The sequence below is a fragment of the Scophthalmus maximus genome, chromosome 12, assembly GCF_022379125.1.
Source record: "Scophthalmus maximus strain ysfricsl-2021 chromosome 12, ASM2237912v1, whole genome shotgun sequence".
Taxonomy (NCBI): Eukaryota; Metazoa; Chordata; class Actinopteri; order Pleuronectiformes; family Scophthalmidae; genus Scophthalmus; species Scophthalmus maximus.
In genome coordinates this window covers 23,865,001-23,891,092 of record NC_061526.1, presented here as the reverse complement: position 1 = coordinate 23,891,092, position 26,092 = coordinate 23,865,001, and the positions used below count along the sequence as shown (strand labels likewise).

At 48.5% G+C, this 26,092-nt stretch overlaps 1 protein-coding gene across 7 annotated transcripts in view; it reads left to right on the top strand.

Moving 5' to 3' along the window:
• The window catches only part of LOC118287206 (thyrotropin-releasing hormone-degrading ectoenzyme-like), a 132,159-nt gene that overhangs the window by 59,126 nt on the left and 46,941 nt on the right, over nt 1–26,092 (top strand). For all 7 annotated transcript variants that reach the window (XR_007031929.1, XR_007031930.1, XM_047336445.1 and 4 more), the window contains exons 5-8: nt 2,692–2,846; nt 16,011–16,124; nt 21,859–21,996; nt 23,230–23,295. Coding sequence is in view for 5 of the 7 variants with exons in the window: in XM_047336445.1 (XP_047192401.1) it covers nt 2,692–2,846; nt 16,011–16,124; nt 21,859–21,996; nt 23,230–23,295 (473 nt within the window). In the remaining 2 variants the exon portion in view is untranslated. The remainder of the gene's footprint in view (nt 1–2,691; nt 2,847–16,010; nt 16,125–21,858; nt 21,997–23,229; nt 23,296–26,092) is intronic.

Sequence of the window (26,092 nt, the reverse complement as noted above, 5' to 3'; positions counted from 1 at the left end):
GAGACGGAAGAAATCCTAATTAGAGCAAATGAGCACGTGTGTGTGTGTGTGTGTGTGTGTGTGTGTGTGTGTGTGTGTGTGTGTGTGTGTGTGTGTGTGTGTGTGTGTGTGTGTGTGTGTGTGTGTGTGTGTGTGTGTGTGTGTGTGTGTGTGTGTGTGTGTGTGTGTGTGTGTGTTTGGGACTTTGTGTCTTTTCTTTGTTTGTCTGTCGCACTTCTTCATCAGAAGAAAACTAGAAACTGGGACAAAACTTGGAAAACAGCATCAAAGAGTTTTTCATCTCTCTCTCTGTCTGTCTGTCTCTCTGTCTGTCTGTCTCTCTGTCTGTCTGTCTGTCTGTCTCTCTGTCTGTCTGTCTGTCTGTCTGTCTGTCTGTCTCTCTGCCTGTCTCTCTGTCTGTCTGTCTGTCTGTCTGTCTGTCTGTCGGTCTGCCTGTCTCTCTGTCTGTCTGTCTGTCTGTCTGTCTGTCTGTCTGTCCGTCCATCTGCCTGTCTGTCTGTCTGTCTGTCTGTCTGCCTCTCTGTCTCTCTGTCTGTCTGTCTGTCTGTCTGCCTGTCTCTCTGTCTGCCTGTCTGCCTGTCTGACTGTCTGTCTCTCTGTCTGTCTGTCTGTCTCTCTGTCTGTCTGTCTGTCTGTCTGTCTGTCCGTCCATCTGCCTGTCTGTCTGTCTGTCTGTCTGTCTGTCTCTATGTCTGCCTGTCTGTTTCTCTGTCTGTGTGTCTGAATCAGCGGTGCGCCACCATAAAGTGTCCCCTGTCGGTCGCTCACTTTGTAGCGGTTTAGCAACTTCACCACCAGGTGCCGCCAGAAAAAAACAAAAATTACACACTGTGGCTTTAAGATTTCATGGTGGGGTTTTTACATCTTCACCTCAACTTCCCAGAGAATCATTCATATTTATTCTGTAGAGTTCTGTTCCACTTCTGTGTCTCCGTGTCACAAGCGTTTAAAAACTCCAACATGAGGCTTGTTTGCGTCCATATTTGCCCGTGTGCATGTTTCTGTGTTTCATCTCCTCGTCGTCGCGGTGACTGTCGCCGTGTGTGGATGTGTTTCAGCTCGGTGTGCGACCTCCCAGCGCTAAAACCCCGCAGATCGGGGGGATGAGTGACAGCTGTCAAACCGCCGTGATGTCATTCTCACGCGCAGATGATGATGACTGACACCTTGGAGACTGACGATGATCCGCGTGGAGACGCGAGGTGTAAAGTGACGCCTGCAGCGGAGAGCGGTGGATTTCACACGTTGTTCAATGTCACTCAGAAAATCAAAAGTCTCCACGTGTGGCCTGAGCACGAAAACTGATTTGTGGATTCATGATCCAGAGAAATAAAAACGATAAGTTTGTCCAGAGTTTGGGACAAAGCGAAAAGTTCAGCAGCCCGCTGGTTATTGACATATTTAATGTTAGATCGTGATCATTTCTCTCTCGTCTGGTTCCGATTAATTCTCTGAGAAACTCCGTAGGAAAGAAAATCTCGAGCGAAGGGGTGAAACGGGTTTTGTTCATTTCCGCTCTCGGTGAATAAACTGATCCTCCGAGTTGATTATGTGAAACTCGTTCCACTCACTTGAACCTCACCTCTTTCTGTCACTGCCACGCAGCTCGTGTTCCCCTCTTCACCTCTTTCGTCTGCTTTTCATCAGGCTCCGCCTCCGGCCTCTGCTCCTCGTCCCCTGTAGCTCCGGGTTTGGTCTCCACCTCCGTCAGCTCACAGCTCCGCCGCGTCGAGCAGCTGCTCTCTGAGCCGGGCAGCGTTCCTCTTTTTACTTTTTGTATATCACATCATGTTTGATGGAAACAGCTGCTGCTGCTGCTGGAGAGACGCTGCGACGGAGTCAGGCGATGGAAGTGTGTTGGAACCAGGAGCTCAAAGAAGGAGTTGGTCGTTGATAGTAAAATGGATCCGTGACCCCTCGAGGCTCCTGTGACCCCTCGGCACTTTGCTGAGCCTCGTATATCTGTCAGACACTTTCCCCCCGTGACCGGCGCTTGTTGCTCCGGGTGCCGAAGAGATGAGGAAATACAGTCCGGGGAGAAACAGTCTGACCAACACATCCATAAATTTGAGTGTTTATCAAAAAGAAAGGAGCTAAAACACTCTGTGTGCCTCTCTCTCTCTCTCTTACTGGCTTCTCTCTGCCAGAGTGAAATGCATGCTGGGTAAAGGAGGCCACGCAGCTGCCTGACGAGTCGCCAGCGGAGAACTGGATGCTGGTCAATAAACTGACATGTCCAACAGAAACCAACTTCAGAACTTTACAAAGATTTATTTTCCGATTACATTTGCCGATTTCCTTTCCGATAAAATTTTACCAATTTACTTTTTGCTAAAAGAAATCCTATTCATTTCCCATCATATTTGCCGATTTCCATTTTCTGATCACAATTTTCCGATTTCCTTTCTGATGAATCTCCCCGGCCGAGGGTAAACTCCTCCCTCACCCGCTCTCCTCCACACAGAGATATGTGGAGTTGTCGCGTCCGGGGGATAAAAGAATCCGTTGGCAGGTTGTTAAAGTGACTCATGGGTTTAATTTCAACGCCAAATGGGATTTTACCGTGATTCTGTCCGAGCCGCGGATTCCGTCTCTTTTCTTTAAACGGTGGAATCTCGCTGGATGAACATGACGGGTTTCGATGAATGGACGAAGGCGTTGACGTGTTTTCTGTGTGTTTCTGCTCCTCAGACTTGTTGGCGGTGCCCAAACATCCGTACGCCGCCATGGAGAACTGGGGCCTGAGCGTCTTCGTGGAGCAGAAGATCCTGCTGGACGCCGAGGTGTCGTCCTCGTCCTATCAGATGGAGCTCACCATGGTGGTCGTCCACGAGATCTGCCACCAGGTAGGACGGGGACTGGTCCTGGTGACTTTACATGAGCAGATCCCTTCACGCGCGCCGCTGCCCTCTAGTGGCCGTGGCCTTTCCTACGAACCGTACGTCTGCAGTGGACGACATTTCCTCTGCAGTCCCGCTCATGAAGTCAAGCTTTTTGCTCATTTGCCGCCTGGTTACACATAAACAAACTCAATGAAAACATCGAATCAAACTTTTAAAAAACATGTTTCATCCTAAATAACAGGGATTCAGAGCTCGTCGGAAAAAAAGTAATTAACTGGGCTTCGTGTTCTGCTGCTGCTCGATGCACAGAGGAACGGGCTGAGATGAAGTGGAGGCGAGGCCGAGGAGGCAGGTCCCACATCAAGAGAGGAGAGGGGAGGAGGAGGAGGAGGGAGGAGGAGGGAGGGGGGGGGGGGGGAGGAGAGGGGAGGAGGAGGAGGAGGAGGAGGAGGAGGAGAGAGGAGGAGGGAGGAGGAGGAGGAGGGAGGAGGAGGAGGATAGGAGAGGGGAGGAGGAGGAGGAGGAGGAGAGAGGAGGAGGAGGAGGAGGAGGGAGGAGAGGGGAGGAGGAGGAGGAGGAGGAGGAGGAGGAGAGAGGAGAGGGGAGGAGGAGGAGGAGGAGGGAGGAGAGGGGAGGAGGAGGAGGAGAGAGGAGAGGAGGAGGAGGAGGATGATGAGACAAGGAGGAGAGAGGAGGAGGAGGAGGAGCCGCGGGGTTCACAAACTTTATCCTCGTCCACACAACCTACAGGTTCGGGTTTAAAGATGTGATTCATGGATTCGTGGTCGATGTTGAATGTGTTTCCTTTCACGCCGCCCGTCGCTGCGGCTCCGGTGAGGCGACGAGCGAGGAGGATAAAAAAGAACAGAATATTCCTTTAACAGATGCAAATGATTTTGGTTGTAAACAAGTCAGAGCATGTGTGTGTGTGTGTGTGTGTGTGTGTCTGTGTGTGTGTTGTGAAGTTCCCCCGGGCGACAACAAGAGCAGCAGATTATCCTGTTTTTTTTTGGTACAGTACGACGCGGAGTACGTGACGAGCAGACAAGCGGACGATGAAGCGAGAGGAAGAATTCAAAAGGTTTCAGGAGGAAACGAAGAACAGACGAGAATAACTCGGGATGTTTTTCAGCCAAAGACGATAATATGTATTTTTGAAACGTTGGTTAAGTTGCGGTCGAGCGACGCCGGGATGGTTTCTGATGTTAATACTCTGGTTCACTGTGTTTCCATGTGGTTTCCTTCAGGACCTCAGACCCTCGACTCTCTGCCGAGTCTGGGTCATGTGTCCCCCTCGGGCCTCAGGCCCGACAACAGCAACGTGAAGATCTTCACTTTATTAACTTTTCATATGAAAACTAGATGTGGTCACGGTCTTCTCGTGTCTGGTTGTGACACACACACACACACACACACAGACAGACACACACACACACATACACACACACACACACACACACACACACACACACACCACACACACACCACACACACACAGACACACACACACACACACACCACACACACACAGACACACACACACACACACACCACACACAGACACACACACCACACGCACACACCACACACACACCACACACACAGACACACACACACGCACCACACACACACACACACACACACACCACACACACACACACACAACACACACACACGCACACAAAGACACACGTACACACACACAAGTCATCAGGATTCATCCTCTGGGGACCGCGAAGCGTCAGGCCGACCCTCCAATAGCCGTTGAGAGATTTCCCTCGGTGCGTTTACATGCAGTTTAAAAAAACAGATTATTTTCGAGAAGTCGTCTTATAAGGAATAGTTGTACGTTGGCAGAGCGCCACCTACTGGACCGGAGGAAGAGTTGCTCCCGTCATTCTTCCCATTCTTCCCCGCTCTTGTATACGGGGAGAACTGGCGTCACCTCGGTCATTCACTTGGTTAAGAGTGTGAACCAAAGCGGTGGTTTGTCCCAGCTGCACACAAACCTCATCGCCAGAGAAGTCAATCATCCATTTTAGAGTTAGAGTCGGAATCATGACCGAGCGTCAACCCTCCGTGACGCCACCCGTCGGTTTGTGAGCTGCTGTTTTGGAGCCTCGAGTGTTTGAATTTTGACCGGCGCCATCTTGTTTTTTTTTGCAACCAGACGTAGAATTGGGGGTGTGTCTCATCGACTTCTGTCGAAACAACCAGTCGAGTCGCCCTCTGCTGGCTAGTACAGAGAACACAGGCTTCAGGCTCTTCAGCATTGGCTTCATGTTCCGGAGCCCGTGACTACGTCCATCTGTACATCCAGCCGGTGGCTGAGTTCGGTGACGAGGGACCTTGAGGCCTGGAGGGAGTGAGTGTCGTTGTCCTCACGTGTACAGGAAGACAGGTCTGTGTGTATCAGAGGATACATTGCAGCCGACATGTTTGATTTGGAAAATGAGCATTTTGAAAATCCGCTCCGTTATTCAGTTTTTTTCTATATTCCAGACTGAACCAGTTGTTTTCCACTCGGCCGGCGGCGCCGCGTCAGGAATCATTACACGAAACCGCACACGGTGGTTTTAACGGCAACCTGGCCGGTGAAACGTTCAGGCGGCGCTGATGTCTTGTTGGATCTGCCGCTGCTGCTGGCGGTGTCGACAGGTTGAGACGGGAGCGTTGCGGCTCCTGCGGTGAACAGATGGAGGGAACGTGGACCGGAACGCGAGCTGACAGGCGGCGCCGCTCCGTCAGACGGGTTCTACGGTCGATGGGTTCAGGCGCCGAGCTGTGAGATGCAGTACCGCCGACCACCACTAGGGACCGATTTCCTCTCGAGCGTCTTGAAAATGATCACTGGGGGGCACGTCAGGGGTCTCCTGGGGCTTTTCAGATGAGCCTCTCGAATTAAGCAAATGTTCACGGGGCATTCGAGAACATCGCTGAATGTGGGAAATTCCCCTAAATCACTCGTACGCGCGATCTAACAACAAGAGATTCTGTCCGTACGAACTTTTCTTCCATGAGGCCCGGTGTCGTCACGGAAAAGAAAAGGCCTCCAGTACATGCGGGGGTTTGGTGTCTTCTGTTCTGAGACCGTGGACCAGCAACGTGCTGCATTTAGTTGCTTTAATCCCTCAGAGTGTGTGTGTGTGTGTGTGTGTGTGTGTGTGTGTGTGTGTGTGGATGAGAACTGACAGTCAGTGAAATGAACACACTGAATCAGTTCTTTCCATCTGCTGACTGTTGTGAACGTGTCACTGCACAGAAACCTCCGAATGGTCAAAGTGATTATGACGTGCGACCGCACACACACACACACACACACACACACACGCTCGCAGCGGGAGGATTGTGTGTGTGTGTGTGTGTGTGTGTGCGGAGATGCTTTCAGTTTATGTTTCCGATCATCATCATTCCGTTGATTAAAACGGACAAAGAAAAAACAGATTTGCTCTTTTCATCAGTTGATCTCTCACACACTTTATTACAACCATACGCGTAGGAAATCGCCCGGAGCGTTCGTCACACACACACACACACACACACTCACACACACACACACACACACACACTCACACTGGTTTGAATCCCTGCTCCGGTGAGGATTCCCCGTGGAGGAGCTGAAGTCCCTTCACCTCCAACTTAACCCGACCAGGCTCAGATCAAAGCCGCAGATCTCAACCTGGTGTTAACGCTCCGGAGGTTTGAGTCTGGAGAAGATTGGACTTGAATTCCAGATTAGATGAGACTCGTGTGTCCCTCTCCAAACCGGAGACCAGGTCCAGATCCTCTTCGTCATGAGTATCTGAGTAGTTCAGAACGTGCGTGCGTATTTTCTTCTGCAGTGTTTTGGTTCAAAGTGGATAATTTATTACTGCAGAACATGTTTGCACAGAGTTCATTAGAATACAAGGAGCCATAAATAATCTCATTGTTCTCGCTCGCCCTTTCTCTCTCTCTCTGTACACACACACACACACACACACATGTATTTACATAACTGTACGTATTTGATTGACATGCACTTGCATGTCCGTATTCGAAGGAACATCGACTGTCATGGCAACAACAGAATCAGCTGTTGTAGTTTTTTTTATTATGTCTGTCTAATAACTAATCAAATACACCCCATGATAACTGTGTTAGATCTTTAAAAGTCTAAGATACTACATGTTTGATACGAGTGCGACTCTGCCAGGTTGTAGTTCTAGTTTTCAATATATCAAAACTTCATCATTTGACGTGTTTCACCAGCGTCGGTGTGTTTTGTGACTCGGCAGGTCGCAGTCGACACAGATACACACACAGAAACACACAAGAAAGAATTATGTCATCGTTAATTATTAGACACTTTTTAAAAAATCTGTTTTTCAGAGAATCTGAAGCGAGTGAGATCATCGACACGAGCGTTTCATCAATAATGACGTGAGAGGAATATAGGTATATCAGGTTGTGTGTGTGTGTGTGTGTGTGTGTGTGTGTGTGTGTGTGTGTGTGTGTGTGTGTGTGTGTGTGTGTGTGTGTGTGTGTGTGTGTGTGTGTGTGTTGCCTCCTGCTTGTGTCCAAAGCTAATTAACAGGCCATAAAGAAACATCTTACACCCTGAGTGTGTGTGTGTGTGTGTGTGTGTGTGTGTGTGTGTGAGGCTTATTAGAGAGGCTGAACACACTACTGCAGCCATGACACAGTAGGCCATCTCACACACACAGACACAAACCTTGTGCTAAACAGATTTAATGAACCACAAACACTGATGCTACATTTTTACTCCATCTGTGTGTGTGTGTGTGTGTGTGTGTGTGTGTTTTTTAATGAGGAATTGAACTTGTACATTTATCTTTTTATCATTTTACACTGAATGTGGATTCATTCTCTGTTAAAAAAGGACCTCTAGTAAAAACGCTTGACGTCTTCAGTTGGAACCGAGCGCAGATTCATTTCATTTTTTCCAGGGGATTTGTCGCCAACCGTAAACCTCGTTGTTCTAAATAATACAAGCAGCTTAATGCATTTGTGTCATATTTTATTAATGATAAACCATCATTTATTGACGTTGTTTACACGTTGTGAGATGTAGCGTATGTTCATTAAACTATAAGTACAGTCAACACGTCATGAGTCACCAGACGACTTCCTGTTTCAAAAAAAGACTTTAGAACTTTATATATTTATATAAAAAGTGTTTCACATGGTTGATTCAAACTGGATCACCAGGGCTATAATGAGAAAAGGGAAAATCACACAGTTAAAAACAAAAGAAAAGAATAATGGGATTAAAACTCAGCGACACTTTTAAGATAAAAACACAAAGTGAACACGAACCTGAAGTCGACTCTCAGATGTGAGAGTTTCCTGCCCGAGTGTGAATGAATTAGCATTTTCATGAGTCTTATCACCGGTCGATATGTTAATGTACATTTGGTTGGATCTTCTCTATAATTAGGTCTGACCTCTTGTCGGGGTGTAGAACTTTATTTATTTTTTATTTTTCACTGATTCAAGTCACGTTGTTTTTCTGTAGAGGAACGGTGAAAAGAATGTCTGGAGCTCTTTCATCCCTGCGCCAACTGGTCCAGAGCATTTGATTATCTCATGTCTGAATGGTCCAGGACTTGTTGGCCATTACCCTAAGTTCACTTAGTCCTGAACTCAGCACCAAGCTTCTAAGGACCGATGCCACCTGGGTCCAAAAGGCTGCGACAATCTTATGACCCTATTACCCTGGATCCAGGTGATCTAGAACTCTTGAGCAAGGCTTTTACCCTTCATCCAACTGGTCCAGAAGCTGTATGGTTCTCCCAACCCACTTGCCGTGGAAGAGGCGTTAGTTTGGATCCAACCGTCTCCACCTCTGCCGGTAGTCTTGTATCTCCGGTCCAGATACCGTGAGACTACTGGCTCATGTCTGAATGGTCCAGGACTTCTGGCTCCTACCTTATGTTCCCCTTGTCCAGGACAACAATCGTCTAAAGTTAGATCCAACCTGGGCCCAAAAATCTGCGACAATCCTATCCCCCTGAGTCCAGATGATCTAGAACTCTCTTGAGCAAGGCTTTTGATCCAACTGGTCCAGATGCTGTGTGGTTTCTCCCCTGGATCCAATTCCCAATCTGCGGCCGAGCTCTGTTTCATAGCCCTGTCGGGTGTCTAATTCTACAGCGCAGGCTATTATCCAAGATGAAGTTGCAAAGCGTACGAGCATTTGGCCGGTGGACGCTGTTAAATCCCCAAACCTAACCGCAGTCGCACAAAGATTAATTAAGCCGGAGCTTTGAGAGTTTGCTTGCGACTGTTGTTGCTTGTGTTCCTTTCAACTCTCTGCTCGTCAGGGCCGACGACACCGCGAGAGTCTTTACAGTTCCACAGATGTGCAGATGTAAACAGCGCTTGTGCCAAATGACAAACAAGACTTGTTTTTTGTCGGCTGTCGCGGAGCTGCGAGAATCTCCGTCCAAACAGAAAGTGAAAATCTGATTCAGTCCTTCTGCTGAAGAGGGGGATGAATATTTATAAGCGTGGGTCAGACGGAGGGAGGAGGATGATCAAAGGCACACATCTGCTTTGTTCTGAGAGAGAGACAGAGAAGAGGAGAAGGAAGGAAAGAAAGAAAGAAAGGAGGAAGGTGCGACTGTGGAAACGAGCTGAGAAAGAAAACAGCCCAGTCTGTTGTTTCCTCTCCGTCTAATTCAGTGCGTCACTGTATAATCAGTGCAAAACTATACGTGTGACGCAAGCAACAATATTTTAAGCGTGGCAGCAACTAACAGCGATGTATTTTTCAAAAGCAAAGACCGTTCCGTTGCTCTGTTGACGCACCGTTACATGGTTCCCTCCCCCCACTAATGCCGGTTGTTGTCGCGCCAGAAAATTCCCCCTGAAGGTTTCCCGGAGCAAGACACCGGCAGTGCCGCTGCCGCAAAGACTCATCTGCATTTCACAGGCTGCCACTTCACCTGCACTCACCGGCTTCCCACCGCTGGGAGTTAAAGTTAACACACACACACACACACACACACATGTCCATGTACGTCACCTTGCATCACTCACTCACAGTGACGAGCTGTGTATGAGCAGCAGAGAGGTGTTATTCTCATACCCGACTCCCTCGTTGTCGGAGATGTCCAGATGATCTAGAACTCTTGAGCAAGGCGTTTAGCCTTCATCCAACTGGTCCAGATGCGGCCTGGTTCCTACCCTGGATCCAACTCCAGGTAGAAAATGTGCACGGTCGCTACTGGGGGTCGAAAATAAACTGCAAACGTCTGCGCAGGAAAGTCGAGTCGAGTAACTAGAATGTAACTCGGTAGAGCGCAAGCATCCGTCAAGGCCCAGACGTCAGTCCACTAAATATAACTGATTTACTTCATCAGCATCCATGGATTGTTTCCTCCAACAAGGAGGTTGTGTTTTACCCCTGTCCATTGGTTGGTTGGTCCGCCCGGTACAGTCGGTGGTATTATGCAAAAATTGCTGATCACATTTCCACAAAACTTAATGGATGGATGGGAAAAGGGCCAGAAAGAATCCTTCAAATTTTGGCACGGGTCTAGAATTTTCACTTTAGGCAATGCCCCATCTGGACACTTTAAAAAACCAAATAGAAATCCAGATCCAGCAGATGTAATTGGGACTGTCGGACCTCGGTGGAGGTCTACGCTCTGCTGAGTGACACTCTAGTTGCCTTGGTGATAGTGACGGAGTAAGTGGTGGAACAATCAAAACACGGTTGACGTGTTTCTTTTGATCGCTCTGTTTATTGTTGCCTCAACAAACCTTCAAATCAGGCACCGAGTCTGTAATGGGTGTTTTGACAGAGTGAAATGAAATAACAAGCGTTTCTCAGACGTTCACCAGGAGATTGAGAAAATTAGAATTCACTCTTTGAAGTGGACAAAAACCCTCAGCTGAATATTTGTGTCCTCGACTTCGAGCAGGGAAAAAAATAACGTCCACGTTTCCAGAAGTCGATTAGCATTAGTTTTTTGGACCAATGCTGTTTGACGGTTTCTCTCATTTGCGACAGACGTCTGCGTTTGTCTGTTAGAATCTTCTGGTCACAGAAGACAAACGTATTCTGTCGTTCAGATTTCAGTCGTTGGATTTACACCCTCATGAAGGGGAACCACTCTGCTAGGTCTTTAGCACTGGGTCTGTGGTTTTCTTTAACTCCCAAAATATGAATTGTGAGTTCATACAACCACTGAATCTTTTGTGGCAAACATAATTAAACACATTTCACACACAGTGTCCGTGAGCACAGAGGCAGGTGGACAAACTGTGGAGGAAGAAGAGGAGAAAGAGTAGGTCTGATATCAAGTCTCAAATCTAAATACGTTGTGAGCCAATATGCTAGTTTGCTAACTGGCTAACGTAGCAGCAGATGAGCTAATCCAGCGGCGTCCGGAGTCGGTCAGCGGACGAGCAGCACGGTGGTTTAAATGTCGTGAACACGAGACCGCGAGAGACCCGATAAAACATTTTTATTCTGTTCAGGGACGTTTGTGAGTGAACGCAGTTCATTGTGACCGCGGGCGGCGACGAATCGATAAGTCACCAGTCGGTGATTCATAATTCCTTCAGGTCACAGCAGCAGGCCGGGCGAGCGAGGATGAATTCTCTCTCCCTCTCTCTCTCTCATTTGATTTGTGGATGTGCTACATTAAACGACTCAGGGACAAAGTGCCCACATGAGTGATGGCGGTTTCAATCCTCTTGCAAAAAAAAACTTCCCGCAGGAAAAGTTTTCCGTCGCTGAGGCAGAGAGAGAGAGAGAAACAGGTGAGAGTCAGAGTTCCATCATCAGGACTCTCACGGCGGTGAGGGGACGAGCCACTTCCAGGGTTGACGCTCCAGGCCAGGATCAGTGTTTCTGCTTTGTACATTTTAAAAACCATCAACGCTTATGTCATTTCTTTCTCTTTCCTGTGAAGAGCCTGGATACAAAACGACCAGACAACGTGTCCCTGGACATCGACCCAAACCCTCCCACATGAGAGCGAGAGCCAAAGATTGAAAGAGACACAAAATGGCTACAGATGGACTTGGCTCCCTTTTGCGTTTGCAGTCGCGTTGTGCGTCTCTGTGTCGTCGTTTCACTGAAAGCAGAAGGCCGGCGCCCACGAGGAAATCCATCCACGGCCTAGTGACCAATCAAAAATTGAAGGGATGCGATGCGTCTACGCTCAACGCTCATCTAGTTTTAATATAATCTTGTAGCACTGGCTGGGTGTTCGCACTATATGGCCCCCTCTTGGATGGACCCGCCCCTCATCAGTATTTCTCTCGCAGCAGCCAACGGCCTCCGTCTGTCTCTGGTATTTGGTAAAACTTCCCCGTCCCTTATGACTCGGCATCATTCTTCCTGACGTCTGGAGTTAACGAACCCCACCCAACGACGCACCCGTGTAACCATGGCAGCAGCCTCCCGACCATGTCTGGAGGCTCTTTCTCTTAATGTTTTAATGAGGATGAAACTGGATGAGAAATGACAGAAGCGCTAATGAAGGCAGGCGCCTTGTAAAAAGATCTCCACAAGTCGTCATTTTTAATTTGTTACAAAAGTCGTAACAACTACGGAGGATTAGTCATTTTTTTATTGAGTCCTGTCACGGTGGAAGTAAAACTCTCCGGGGTGGAATTAATTCGGCGATATTTTCTATTATGTCAGGAGGCTTGAACGAACCACACCACAAAGAAATGGAGGGTTTTGACGGAAGCGGAGAAACGTACCGACCCACTTCGAGAGAATCCTTTCAGAGAAACATCTCATGTAAACTGTCGCGTTTGGTGAAAGAGCAGAACGTCGTCACCTCGGAGCTTCGATGACGAGGGCGAGACCTTGAAGGAAAGAAGTCCGATCCATTCATCCGTTTGTTTCTTGTGCCTGGAAACACGACACGAGCCTTTTGATCCCGTTTCTTTTTCATCACATCCTCTGGTTTTTATCACATTCGAGTCGCGACATACGGAGAATTGAACGGCTGTTTTCAAAGGTCCGACCGGAGACTACGACCTCCAGTGACCGTCGAGAGGAAGAATCCGTCCCATTTTTAATTTTGACCCTAGAGGCATCTGAGAGATGTTGTCGGACGTTTTGTTGGAACGTCGCCTTCGTTTCTTTGATGCCCACATTTGTGATTAAGCCACTTAGTCACCAAACGGACGCTGAATGATTCGTCATGTCAATGTGATTTCCTAGAAACATATTCAACAACACATTGACTCAGTAGAAACACAAACGGGGTATTTCACACAGAAAAGTCTGAACGTCGTAGAGAGATATCCACTAACGCATATTTGACTTTCCGACGTTTGGGACTGAAAGACGACTGGAAAGTTTCCGGCCTTAAGCCCTGTGCAGATCCGAGCCTCCTGGATCTGTTTGCTTTTCCCTCGTCAAACTTCATCTGGCAGAGTTTTGTTTTCCACAAACTGCCAGTGTGACTGCAGCTCCGCTCCGCCGCGGGGAGTTGAACCGGCGCCCGTCGAGCCAGGCAGCGGGCCGCCAGCTCCCGCAGAGTGGTCGGTTTGAGTCCCTGCCCAGACACCCGCCGCTCTGCCAGAGAGACGGCAGCAGAAGTTAGTTTGCATGTCTGAGCTCCTTCTCCCGCGTCACCGCGCCGCCAGACGTCCTGACCTCCTGACCTCCGGACCGTGGGTGGCCACGCCGGTGAAACCCAACCGGTTCCTGGTCTCAGATGTCGAAGTTCCCCAAACCTAATTCAACAAATACACGTCTTATATTCCCTAGCTCGTTCGGCCTCTGCTGGGACTAAAGTTTGGCCGAGCGAGAGGCAGCGGACTAACAGGAGATGAGCAAAATGTCAATCACACGTGTGCTTCACTCCAGACGACAAGCTGCATCTCCTCAAATGAACCTGAGTGAACCTGATGGTCACGTTCAGTCCCACGAAACGGATGAAGTACCAATATGTGACGAGTGAGAACCAGTAACCTACGTTTGTTCTGTGGAACTACACCCCTCAATCTGTCCTACTGTCACATACGTTGTGTGATACTACACCAAACTTACTGTTCTAATATAACATACATGTTGTGACATTTTGTTCTGTTTGAAACCCACACGTTTCGTGGTACTGTCCCGTACGTCGACTTGGACACAGTGCGGCTGGTGACAATCCCAACGTCCCAACGTCGATCACGTCACGCTCTGGTTGTTGGCGACCGCACTCGTCTTGACCTCGCATCTTTTGAATCTCGTCTCATGTGGACAGCAGCTTCTTGTTCCTGGTCTGCTGTTTCTCATGCTGTTGCACCTCATCGGTATGCGCCATGCGGACGGAGTTGTGACTTTGGGCGACGTAATGACACTTGACTCGTTTCGAGTGCAGTGAATTGATCCTTAACACCCACAGCTTCGCTCTGCACTTTTACCTCGTCTCTGATCGGTTGAAGGACAATTCATGGCAGAAACACTGAACGCTGACGAACATATATCGAGAGAGAAACAGACTTTTCCCACACTGTGCCGAGGTGGAGGGAACTGCAGCGTGTGCTTCTCCCGCAGTCGGCGGCTTTAATGAGGTTTCAAAGTGAATTTGGGGATGAACTTCTTGTCATCCCTCCCCTCTGCAGCCGAGGGTTTAGAGGCAGCGCTCCGGCCCGGAGACAAAGCTGGCAGGGACGCACATCTGTCCCCACGTCGTTTTCATTCACACGGCGTTGCCAGGAAACAGCCCGGGTCCAGACGCATTACTCTTGTGGCCGCACGTTCCGCTATCAGCAAAGTTCACTCCGCGGTCTATCTTGTACGTGCTGCGCTTTTATTAGACCCCGGCTGTTGGTTTGCCCCCGACGAGGCTCCGAGGCCCCTCCCGAGGAAAAAAGACTCCAATCAGGTGGTAGCATGCCTCCGCCGCTTCCCTTTGTCACACTTGATGAGCAACTGTGCCGGTTGCCCCCCCGAGGGTGTTGCTGGTGAATAAGACCTGCTCCGTCGTGTCGGTTCAGGACGGGCGCTCTGCCGGCTGCTGCTTGTTTGGCGTCATCTGGCGGAGGCCGAGCGAGTCCGAGCGAGTCCGAGCGAGACCGAGCGAGTCCGAGCGAGTCCGAGCGAGTCCGAGCGAGACCGAGCGAGTCCGTGCGAGTCCGAGCGAGACCGAGCGAGTCCGAGCGAGTCCGAGCGAGACCGAGCGAGTCCGTGCGAGTCCGTGCGAGTCCGAGCGAGTCCGAGCGAGTCCGAGCGAGTCCGAGCGAGACCGAGCGAGTCCGAGCGAGACCGAGCGAGTCCGTGCGAGTCCAAGCGAGACCGAGCGAGTCCGAGCGAGTCCGAGCGAGTCCGAGCGAGACCGAGCGAGTCCGAGCGAGTCCGTGCGAGTCCGAGCGAGTCCGTGCGAGTCCGAGCGAGTCCGAGCGAGTCCGTGCGAGTCCAAGCGAGACCGAGCGAGTCCGTGCGAGTCCGAGCGAGACCGAGCGAGTCCGAGCGAGTCCGAGCGAGACCGAGCGAGTCCGAGCGAGTCCGAGCGAGTCCGTGCGAGTCCGTGCGAGTCCGAGCGAGTCCGAGCGAGTCCGAGCGAGTCCGAGCGAGACCGAGCGAGTCCGAGCGAGACCGAGCGAGTCCGTGCGAGTCCAAGCGAGACCGAGCGAGTCCGAGCGAGTCCGAGCGAGTCCGAGCGAGACCGAGCGAGTCCGAGCGAGTCCGTGCGAGTCCAAGCGAGTCCGTGCGAGTCCGAGCGAGTCCGAGCGAGTCCGTGCGAGTCCAAGCGAGACCGAGCGAGTCCGTGCGAGTCCAAGCGAGACCGAGCGAGTCCGAGCGAGTCCGAGCGAGACCGAGCGAGTCCGAGCGAGTCCGAGCGAGTCCGTGCGAGTCCGAGCGAGTCCGAGCGAGTCCTCGAGTGTTTCGTTGTCTCTGACATGGTGGTGTATTGAGTTTCAGTCATGCGAGCGCCGCGGCTCCAGGGACGCCAGCGTTGTTCTGTCGCTCCGCTTCTTGCGTCCGGTCTGAAATACTTAATTTTATATGACACAGAGTAAAACTTGAACTGGACATTGACGCACATTGTTCAAATGTATTTCACGAAATAGCAAAATTGGAAGTCATAGTCTTGTTCCTCACTATGAGAATGATTGTCTCACAGGGGTTCATGAATGTATTAATGAAATCATTACACTGTGTATTGACATTAATAACGTCTTGTCCGCGTGTTGCAGTGGTTCGGTGACCTGGTGACTCCGGTGTGGTGGGAGGATGTCTGGCTGAAGGAAGGCTTCGCTCACTTCTTCGAGTACGTCGGCACCGACTTCCTCTTCCCCAAGTGGAACATGGTGAGTGATGATTGTACATGTAATTGCTCCATGTCCCATCTTTCAAGACGGAGGGGGCGGGGCTTATGGGCTGCACTGCAGTCAGCCACCAGGGGGCGATCAGGGTGATTTGGCTTCACCGCCATGTCGTCCGTCATGTGCCTGCAGCCTTGAGAAGAGAGAGAACCCGTCTGTTGAGTCCTGACTCCTCCTGAACTCTCCCACCTTCCTCCAGCTCGCACAGATCAATATCTGATTCCTCCTCCTCCTCCTCCTCTTTGCTGCTTTCTGTTTTTCTGCAGCTCAGATAATATTCAGCCCCAAATCCTGCAGCCAGGTATAATCCTGCTTTATTTCATTCTCCTCAGGTTGGCAAACAAATTGATGCAGCGAGTGAGTCAGCTCAAAAAAACACAATGAAATTAGAAAATAAATGAATTCCTCCACAGATTTGCTTTTAAAAAAAGTTCCCAGAAGCGCCGACTCGTCCGATTTCGCCTAGAAACTCGGTGAGGAACTCTCAGAAAACTTTAAATTAAAGCGCACGCCCGCTTTGTTTCTGCCGACGAACGCCGTGATTTACTTCCAGGGCAGAGTGGGTTTAAACACAACACCTTATCTTCTACACACACACACACACACACACACACTCAGTCGCTTACACCGAACGAGTGACGTGGCATTTTTAAATCCCTGTTACTGAAGGTTCTGCACGGCCGGACGCTTTAATAGAAACAAAGTGTTTCTCCAATAAAGGAAGTTGTTCATAAGAGAAGGTTTGTATTTAATCAGCGGAGAGTCGCAGAAGAGCAAAAGCTTATAAAATAAAAATATCAGATTCTATTAGAGATGTTATTATATTCATCTTTCAACGGAGCTGAACTGAGATTCAGGGATTCAACACTTTAATATTCAGATTTAAGAGTTGAGGCTCAGAAACATGGATTTAATTCAAACAGCTGCAACGTTTAAAGCCACAGAGCAACACACACACACACACACATTAAAGACACAATTCACTGTTAAAATGTTAATAAAAAAAAGAGTTTTATTAATTAAAGATAGAACAGAAGCAGCAGTTTGTTGGATCCGTGTCGTGTGTGTTCGTGGTCCAGTCGGATCAAAGTCTTTCACTTTAATCATCAGAGCTTAAACGTCCATGTTTCCTCTCCGGAGTTTCACTCAACGCGTTTATGTCGAATCACAGCGCTCAGTTTGTAAAAGTGTGATAATTATAATAATAGTCAGCTTCTGTCTTTTCAATTAAATTCACTGTCTGCTGCTTTTCCTTCATTCTATTCAAAACAAAAACCAAATGATGAAAATGGGATTTTTTATGAATAATATTTATTCCTACAAATCTGTCCCGATGTCAAACTACGAATCAAATGACTCATGCTCGTTTTTGCATAATGTAACAATGTCACAATGAAGTTGACGTTCGACCTTATAGATTTAAAAGATCATCACTGCGTCATTTTATCCTTAGATTTTATCCCGTAGATATTTGTGTGAATATTTCGTCAGTCTCATTCATTTCGTTTAATTCTTGAGTTTTGGTTTTAAAAAACGAGTTTAGGGACCTTGACCTTTGACCTTTGAACACCAAATTATAACCAGTTCATCTTTAGTACGAGTGAACATTTGTGCAAATTTGAAGACATTCCATCAATTTCTTTTTGTGAGATATCATGTTCAAAAGACGTTAATTCCTCTTCAGGTGTTGCTGATATGTAACTGTAATGTGGGTGTTGTTCCACCAGCAGCCACAGGGGGAGTCCGATCCACAAACGAAACAAACGTTTAATTCATATTTAGTGTTTTACTCAATAGTCTGATATAAATGCGTTTAACAGATTTTCTCCCTCGTCGTGTTTTGTCTGAGCCGAATTCAAAACGCAGGTCGGAGGTTAAACGTCCACCGGCACATAACTGATGTGAGGCCGATGGACTCCTAAATCGACAATATGAAATATTCATGTCATAGAGAGCGGAGGAAAATCGATATTCAGCTTTTCTTCCTCGCTTCTCTTCTCAGAAACAAGAGGCTGATGAATCTCGTCGCGGTCGGTCGCACCTGAGGCTGAACTGGCGACGGATAGAAAACTCGAATCAATGAGACGATGTGCAGGAAGTTATGATGAAGAATATGTACAGAGAGAAACATAATAACCAGACAGGAACACGGTAAATTAAAACATGACAATAATCAATAAGTCCAGGTGGAATATGTTCAGAGATAGAAAGCAAATTCATATATTATATATATATATATTATTATTATTATTATTATTATTCTTAAACATAAAAGAATAAATCATTTTTTATAGGTTCATCCAGGTCCAGTTCATTAACTAAGTAATTATATCACATATTTAATCATATTAACCGAACTCAATACAATTATCTATGACACTGGGAATTGTCATCATACATTATATCATTATACCTGGAGGCAGTGGAAAGTGCTTGATGATGATGAATATCTTTACTCTGGTATTAAATGTAATATTGATGAACCTGCAGAAACCCTGCACCGAGTCCGAGCTGCGTCCGGACTCTGGGGTCACGTCCCCCGGAGGACCAGGTCAATGTGGGCGTGGCCTTGGTCCGGTCTACCGAGCGTTTCCTGTGTCCGTCACCAGCGTGTCCTCTTTCTTACCGTTGCATCTTTAGCTCCTTTGCGCCGCTGCACTTACTACAGCCTCGATCAGCTGACGCTCGCCAGCTTCGTCACTGGCACGCAATGAACCCTGGGAAACGTCGGCCCGAGGACGATCACACCGGGGGGATGGAAGGAAGCAATTTGAAGGAGCCTTCAACAAGGCAACAGCGGCTCATATCAGCCTCATTTACCTGGTAACAGACGACCAGTCATCGGTACAGACACCTTCAGTTTCTACATCTATAGAACTGTGGTGAACGTGTGGACCTGAAGTGAACGTGTTAACTGTTAGTCTGAGTCTACAAGGCCTTGGAGCAAGATGGAGGAGGAGGAGGAGATGAGTGAAGGTGAAGAGGAGAGGAGGAGGGAGGGAGGGAGGGAGGAGGAAGAGGAGGATGGATGGAGGAGGAAGAGGAGGATGGAGGGTGGCAGGGAGGAGGAAGAGGAGGATGGAGGGAGGGAGGAGAGGAGGAAGAGGAGGATGGATGGAGGGTGGGAGGGAGGAGGAAGAGGAGGATGGATGGAGGAGGAAGAGGAGGATGGAGGGTGGCAGGGAGGAGGAAGAGGAGGATGGAGGGAGGGAGGAGAGGAGGAAGAGGAGGATGGAGGGTGGCAGGGAGGAGGAAGAGGAGGATGGAGGGAGGGAGGGAGGAGGAAGAGGAGGTGGGAGGGAGGAGGAAGAGGAGGATGGAGGGAGGAGGAAGAGGAGGAAGAGGAGGATGGAGGGAGGGAGGGAGGAGGAAGAGGGAGGGAGGAGGAAGAGGAGGAGGGAGGGAGGGAGGGAGGAGGAAGAGGAGGATGGAGGGAGGGAAGGAGGAGGAGGAGAAGAGGATTAAGAAGAGGAGAGGAGGAGAAGAGGTTGAAGAAGAGGAGAGGAGGAGGAGAAGAGGAGTGAAGGTGAAGAGGAGAGGAGGATGAAACTGATGGAGGGAGGAGACTAGCAGACGTTTAAAAGTTCAGCAGCTGCTCCTGGACACAGTATCTGACTCTCCATCTGTGTGTGTGTGTGACTGTCGGCCTCTCAGCCAACCCTCCACACGTGGGTCCATCTGGTTCATAACGACCATATGCACCAGGTGGACACCCCCCCCCCCCCTCTCTCTCTCTCTCTCTCTCCCCCTCGCTCTATCTCTCTCCCTCTCCCATCTCTCTCTCCCCCCCTCTCCCATCTCTCTCTCTCCCCCTCGCTCTATCTCTCTCCCTCTCCCATCTCTCTCTCCCCCCCTCTCTCTCTCTCTCTCTCCCCCTCGCTCTATCTCTCTCCCTCTCCCATCTCTCTCTCCCCCCCTCTCTCTCTCTCTCTCTCCCCCTCGCTCTATCTCTCTCCCTCTCCCATCTCTCTCTCCCCCCCTCTCCCATCTCTCTCTCTCCCCCTCTCTCTCTCTCTCTCTCCCCCTCGCTCTATCTCTCTCCCTCTCCCATCTCTCTCTCTCTCTCTCTCTCTCTCTCTCTCTCGCTCTCTCTCTCTCCCCCATCTCTCTCCCCCCCCCTCTCTCTCTCTCCCCCCTCTCTCTCTCTCTCGCTCTCTCTCTCTCCCCCATCTCTCTCCCCCCCCTCTCTCTCTCTCTCTCCCCCTCGCTCTATCTCTCTCTCCCCCTCGCTCTATCTCTCTCCCTCTCCCATCTCTCTCTCCCCCCCTCTCTCTCTCTCTCTCTCCCCCTCGCTCTATCTCTCTCCCTCTCCCATCTCTCTCTCTCTCTCTCTCTCTCTCTCCCCCTCGCTCTATCTCTCTCCCTCTCCCATCTCTCTCTCTCTCTCTCTCTCTCTCTCTCGCCCCCCCTCCCTCCAGAGATATTTAAAGTGTTTGTTAATTAGAGCCGATGTCTCATTTAGTCTGATTCATTTTTTTTCTCTCTCTCACTTAGTGATTTTGGTTTTATCCAAATCTGCCATTCGAGCTAATTAACTAAATGTGTAATTTGTGGTGAAGTCCCTGGGTTCCGTCTGATTACACGTGTGTGTGTGTGTGTGTGTGTGTGGTTGATGTTGTAAACACTAGTTAGTCTTCACCCAGGAGTTGAACACGTCCCATGAAGAGGCATCAGTCTCTCTGGTGAAAACAGACTGTTAATCTGACTCATAACCTGAGTTCATTTATTATCTGCTGAGATTAAAACCCTCGTCTCTCTCTCACCAGATATTAGACGGGTTCACTTCCAATGAAGATAAACAGAAGTGTGGAGGATCACAGGACGGAACTGTCCCCACTGAGACGTGACAGTCACATCTACCAAGTGACAACAGTGAAATCTGTCCAACATATTACTATCACATAATATTACTTCTTATTTCTTATTGCCTGTATATACAGTATTAATACATATTTATTTTCCCACATATATATATAATTAATCTATATCTTGATCACAGGGCTAAAATATACACCAATTTATCAATATGTATCAAGAAATTTACAATATAACAATATGTATAATTATATTTATTATTTGTCATAGTTTTAAATGACCCAACCTCTTATTCATCAACATTTCTATACGTCAGAACACATTGTGGCTGAAGTTTATCCCAAAACTTAATACCTCCATGAACTTTTGTTTAACTAGATCTGATCATTAAAAAACCACCATCTACTTCATAAACAACCCTTAATCCGTGTATTACACTGAGCCGCCGTGGGGCCAGGAATTAGCCGCATCCCAACAGATACTGTTAATTTAAAGGAATAAATTCTGTTCATTCTGTTCATTAGCGACTAAAATCTTAATACGCCATCGACTCTGGTGTCTGGAGAACCAAGATGGAGGTTCATTAAAAAGCAAATCTCCACAGTAAACACGCTGGATCCATGAATTAGACCGAGCCGACGCTTCTCCCGGATTCCCCTGATCCCCGGGGTAATTTGGACCGAGCTCGTTCCACGTTTGCAGACGTCCATTAAAAACAAAAAAAGAAAGTGGGAGAGGAGGAGGAAATACAGGAGTGATGGGAGCGAAGGAGAGGAAGGAAAACTAGGGAGGAGGGAACAGAGGAAACGAGGGAAGGAGATGAGGAGAGGGAACAAGGAGACAGGTTCAGTTTCGACGAAGAGGTGGTTTGACGCGTCTGAGCAACAGATGTTTGTGTTTTCAGGAGAAGCAGCGCTTCCTGACCGACGTCCTCCACGAGGTGATGCTATTGGACGGCCTGAGCTCCTCCCACCCGATCTCCCAGGAGGTGGAGCAAGCGACGGACATCAACCGAGTCTTCGACTGGATCGCCTACAAGAAGGTGACGAACCGATTTAGCTTTTCTCCGTGAGTCCACGTGAATGTTCCTGAAGGCGTTTCCCCCGATATTTGTCTGAAAATATGTTTTTTGTGAGGTCACAGTGACCTTGACCCCGACGTATCAGGTGGCGGGAATGGTTGTTACTCCCCCAGCAGCCACAAGGGGGAGCCCGTTTCCTCACACAAGAGATTGTTGTTTTATTGGAGGTATTTAACAAAAATGTAAGGTTTTAAAATAAACAATGGTGCTGAAAACAAACATCACACACAAACATCGGAGGGTCTCAGATCACGCGTTCATGCTTTTTTCCTCCATAAACACAAACACTTTCACGCCTCTTTCTAAAAACGGAAAGGAAAATAAACTTTTTTCCAATTACTCGCACCACAGAATGTCACAGCTGATGCCAGGGACACGAGGGGGAAAGGATCCACATGCAGATGCCAGAGGCAGCGCTAATAGCTAAGAGAATTTATTTACAGGAAGAGGAACGAAGGGGGGCGGGGGCTGGGGGGGTTTACGGGACGACGACGCAGGCAAAGGATCAAAACCAGTTGGACGGAATCCAAACAGGCAGGAAGGAAGAAGGAACCGAGACTTGAAGCAACGTAGAAAATACAAGGAGCACAAGAACGGCAAGGTGAACAGGAAATGAGGTGCGCGTTAGCTAGCAGCCGTTAGCCAGTAACACAGGAAGTCGTCACTCACATCAGAGAAACGTGGCAGTTCATATCGCAACTGGCTTCTCCCTCCAACGTCGTCATAACGGAGCCACACAAAATGGCTGCCGTCTTTGGACAGACGAGAAGCATTTTAACGCCGCAGAATCTTTGGGCTCACGGGGTCTGTTGTTACGGAGATGATGATTCAAACAGGAACAAAGAACTGGCCACAGTGACTAGCCAAGCTAGCTAATCAAGCTAGCTAATCAAGCTAGCTGGGTCGTTAGCCTGAAAAAAGTTGAAATTCGATATTTGGCACCAGAAATACTGGTTACGCTAGTTCTTGATGTTTTATTAATGTTTGGTGCCGTTGTTTCTAAGGTGTTATGCAGCCGCCCATCAATAGGTGGAGCTGCAATCACTTCTCTTTTTTGTGCAGAAGTTTCTATTAAACAGAGCATTTACAGAAAAGTTCACGTCCACTGATCCTCTCATTCCACTCAAAAGAAGTCATGACGCTTTCTTTCAACTGCCGTTGCGTTTCAAAGTGTCTTCTCCGTGCCGTCTGCAGGGGGCGGCGCTGATCCGGATGCTGGCCAACGTGATGGGACAGCCGCTGTTCCAGAAGGGCCTCAACGTAAGTTCACCTGCTCCTGTGAACACAGAGGTTTTATAATGTGGAGGACAACCGGGGTTTGGCTTCGGGAACGATCTGTCCTGAAACACAATGTGGAAGGACTGTGTGTGTGTGTGTGTGTGTGTGTGTGTGTGTGTGTGTGTGTGTGTGTGTGTGTGTGTGTGTGTGTGTGTGTGTGTGTGTGTGTGTGTGTGTGTGTGTGTGTGTGTGTGTGTGTGTGTGTGTGTGTGTGTGTCTGTGCGTGTGTGTGTGTGTGTGTTGCCATATTTTGGCTGAACGCTGACCGTCTGGAACACTGAGCGTCCAGATTGGCAGCAAATAAGTGGATTTGGCTTCAGGGGCTGTTTGAGAGGAAGTTTTATTATTATTTTTCCGTCTCTCTGCTGTAAAACCACGTTCGTCGTTACAGCCCCACGACCATGTCGCTGACCTGAATATCCCACCTGCACTTTTTCTGTAAAAAAAATTTTGCAGACGTTGTTTTCTCAGCCTAGGGAGGTTGAATTTAAAAACGATGATTGATTTTCTGTATCCAATTAGTTTCTGTATTTAGAAATACAGAGTTAATGAGTTTGGCCTGAAATGTTAAAGATACTCAAATTACCACACTGTGAGTGTGTGTCTGTGTGTGTCTGTGTGTGTGTGTGTGTGTGTCTGTGTGTGTGTGTGTGTGTGTGTGTGTGTGTGTGTGTGTGTGTGTCTGTGTGTGTGTGTGTGTGTGTGTGTGTGTGTCTGTGTGTCTGTGTGTCTGTGTGTGTCTGTGTGTGTGTGTGTGTGTGTCTGTGTGTGTGTGTTTGTGTCTGTGTGTGTGTGTGTGTGTGTGTGTGTGTGTGTGTGTGTGTGTGTGTGTGTGTGAGTGTGTGTCTGTGTGTCTGTGTGTGTGTGTGTGTGAGTGTGTGTGTGTATGTGTGTGTGTGTGAGTGTGTGTCTGTGTGTCTGTGTGTGTGTGTGTGTGTGTGTGTGTGTGAGTGTGTGTCTGTGTGTCTGTGTGTGTGTGTGTGTGTGTGAGTGTATGTCTGTGTGTGTGTTTTTTTCTGTGTGTGTGTGTGTGTGTGTGTCTGTGTGTGTGTCTGTGTGTGTGTGTGTGTGTGTCTGTGTGTGTGTGTCACGTCACGTCACGCCACGTCGGAGGTCGTCTTTCACATATGACGAAGGGCAGGATATTAGTCCGGAGTCAAGAAGAACATGACCAGCATTTTGGAAAAGTTGAGGAAACCGTCTGCCGGACGCCGGGGCCATATGAGTGTTGGTTCTACTGCAGAAACTGTCGCTGACCTGGAAACACTGAGAACCAGATTCTATATAAAACTACTGCCGATGCAGCAGCACAATGCAGAGAGTGTGTGTGTGTGTGTGAGTGTGTGTGTGTGTGTGTGTGTGTGTGTGTGTGTGAACATTAGTCACACGAGCTAATAACTACATTAGTCTCAGTCGTCAGCTGCATTAGAAACTCTTTCCTCAGTCGTTTTCTCTGCTCACAATCATTCAACCCCCACGAAAAGAAAAAAACCAAAACACATTCACAAACGTGAACTGGTTCTCGTTTCCATTTCTCCGCTCTAATCCGACGCTCGGCGGAAAAATATCACTTTTAAGGAGCCGTGCAGAGAGAGCGCGAGTCTCACTCTGATGGTTTGTGGTATGACACCACACAACTTCTCATAATCTGATGAGGAAATCTGCAGTTATGTCTGTTACTGCAGCAAGTTTAGAAATATTATGTCTAATATCTTTAATTCCGTGTCGGTTAACTCGTATTGGTTTATATTTACATCAGAGGTTAAAGGTCACGTATCGTCACTGTCGTCCTGCCCAAATAAAAAGTATATGTGAAATATCCTTTTCTATCAAAACAACTATTATCACACACTTTTTCTTTTTTTTTATCAAACACTGAACGTTTGTGTGTTATCAGAGGAAACGGTTTGGTTCCTTTTATATCAGGCTGTTAAAGTGAGGTCGGAGTGTGTGTGTGTGAGTGTGTGTGTGTGTGTGTGTGTGTGTGAGTGTGTGTCTGTGTGAGTGTGTGTGAGTGTGTGTGTGTGTGTGTGTGTGTGTGTGAGTGAGTGTGTGTGTGTTTATCTCTGTTCATGTCTTTAGTGAAGGTGAAACTTCAAGAGACACACACACACACACACTCACACACACACACACACACACACACACTCACACACACACACACACACACACACTCACACACACACACACACACACACACACACACACACACACCACGACGACTGAGTGACTGTCAGTGACTCACTCACACAGATTACAGCGTCTCTCTCTGTAGGTGTTCTCTCTCTTATCTTCTTCCCCGTTCCGTCCGTTTTCCCGTTTCGTTTACAACCTGAACCTCCTCAAACTTTTCCTCTTCCCCCGACGTTCCCGTTTCTTCTTCTTCTTCCTCTTCTTCTCCTCCTCCTCCTCCTCCTCCTCCTCCTGAACCCGGAGACAGACGCAGATCAAACCAGACGCAACCGTCGTCGAACTGCACTTGGCCACTAATCCTCCTTTTGAACCGCCACATTCTCTCCGGGAGCTTTTTGACTCTTCTCTTTGTTCCTTATCTCGCAAAATGTAGCTGAGAGTTTGTGAAGTCGGGGCGAGGATTGAGTCCTGAAGCCCTTCAGAGTCACCGCAGGCGCTAAACTCCGAACCCCCGCCGGCTTCTCGTGTCGCCGACGCGTCACGACCACGATGTTTCCATCTTTTCTTCCAACGCACATTCTCGTATCTCACGGTTCAACTTGAGTTATTGTGTTATGATGATAGAGATGAGGATAATCTTCAGGCG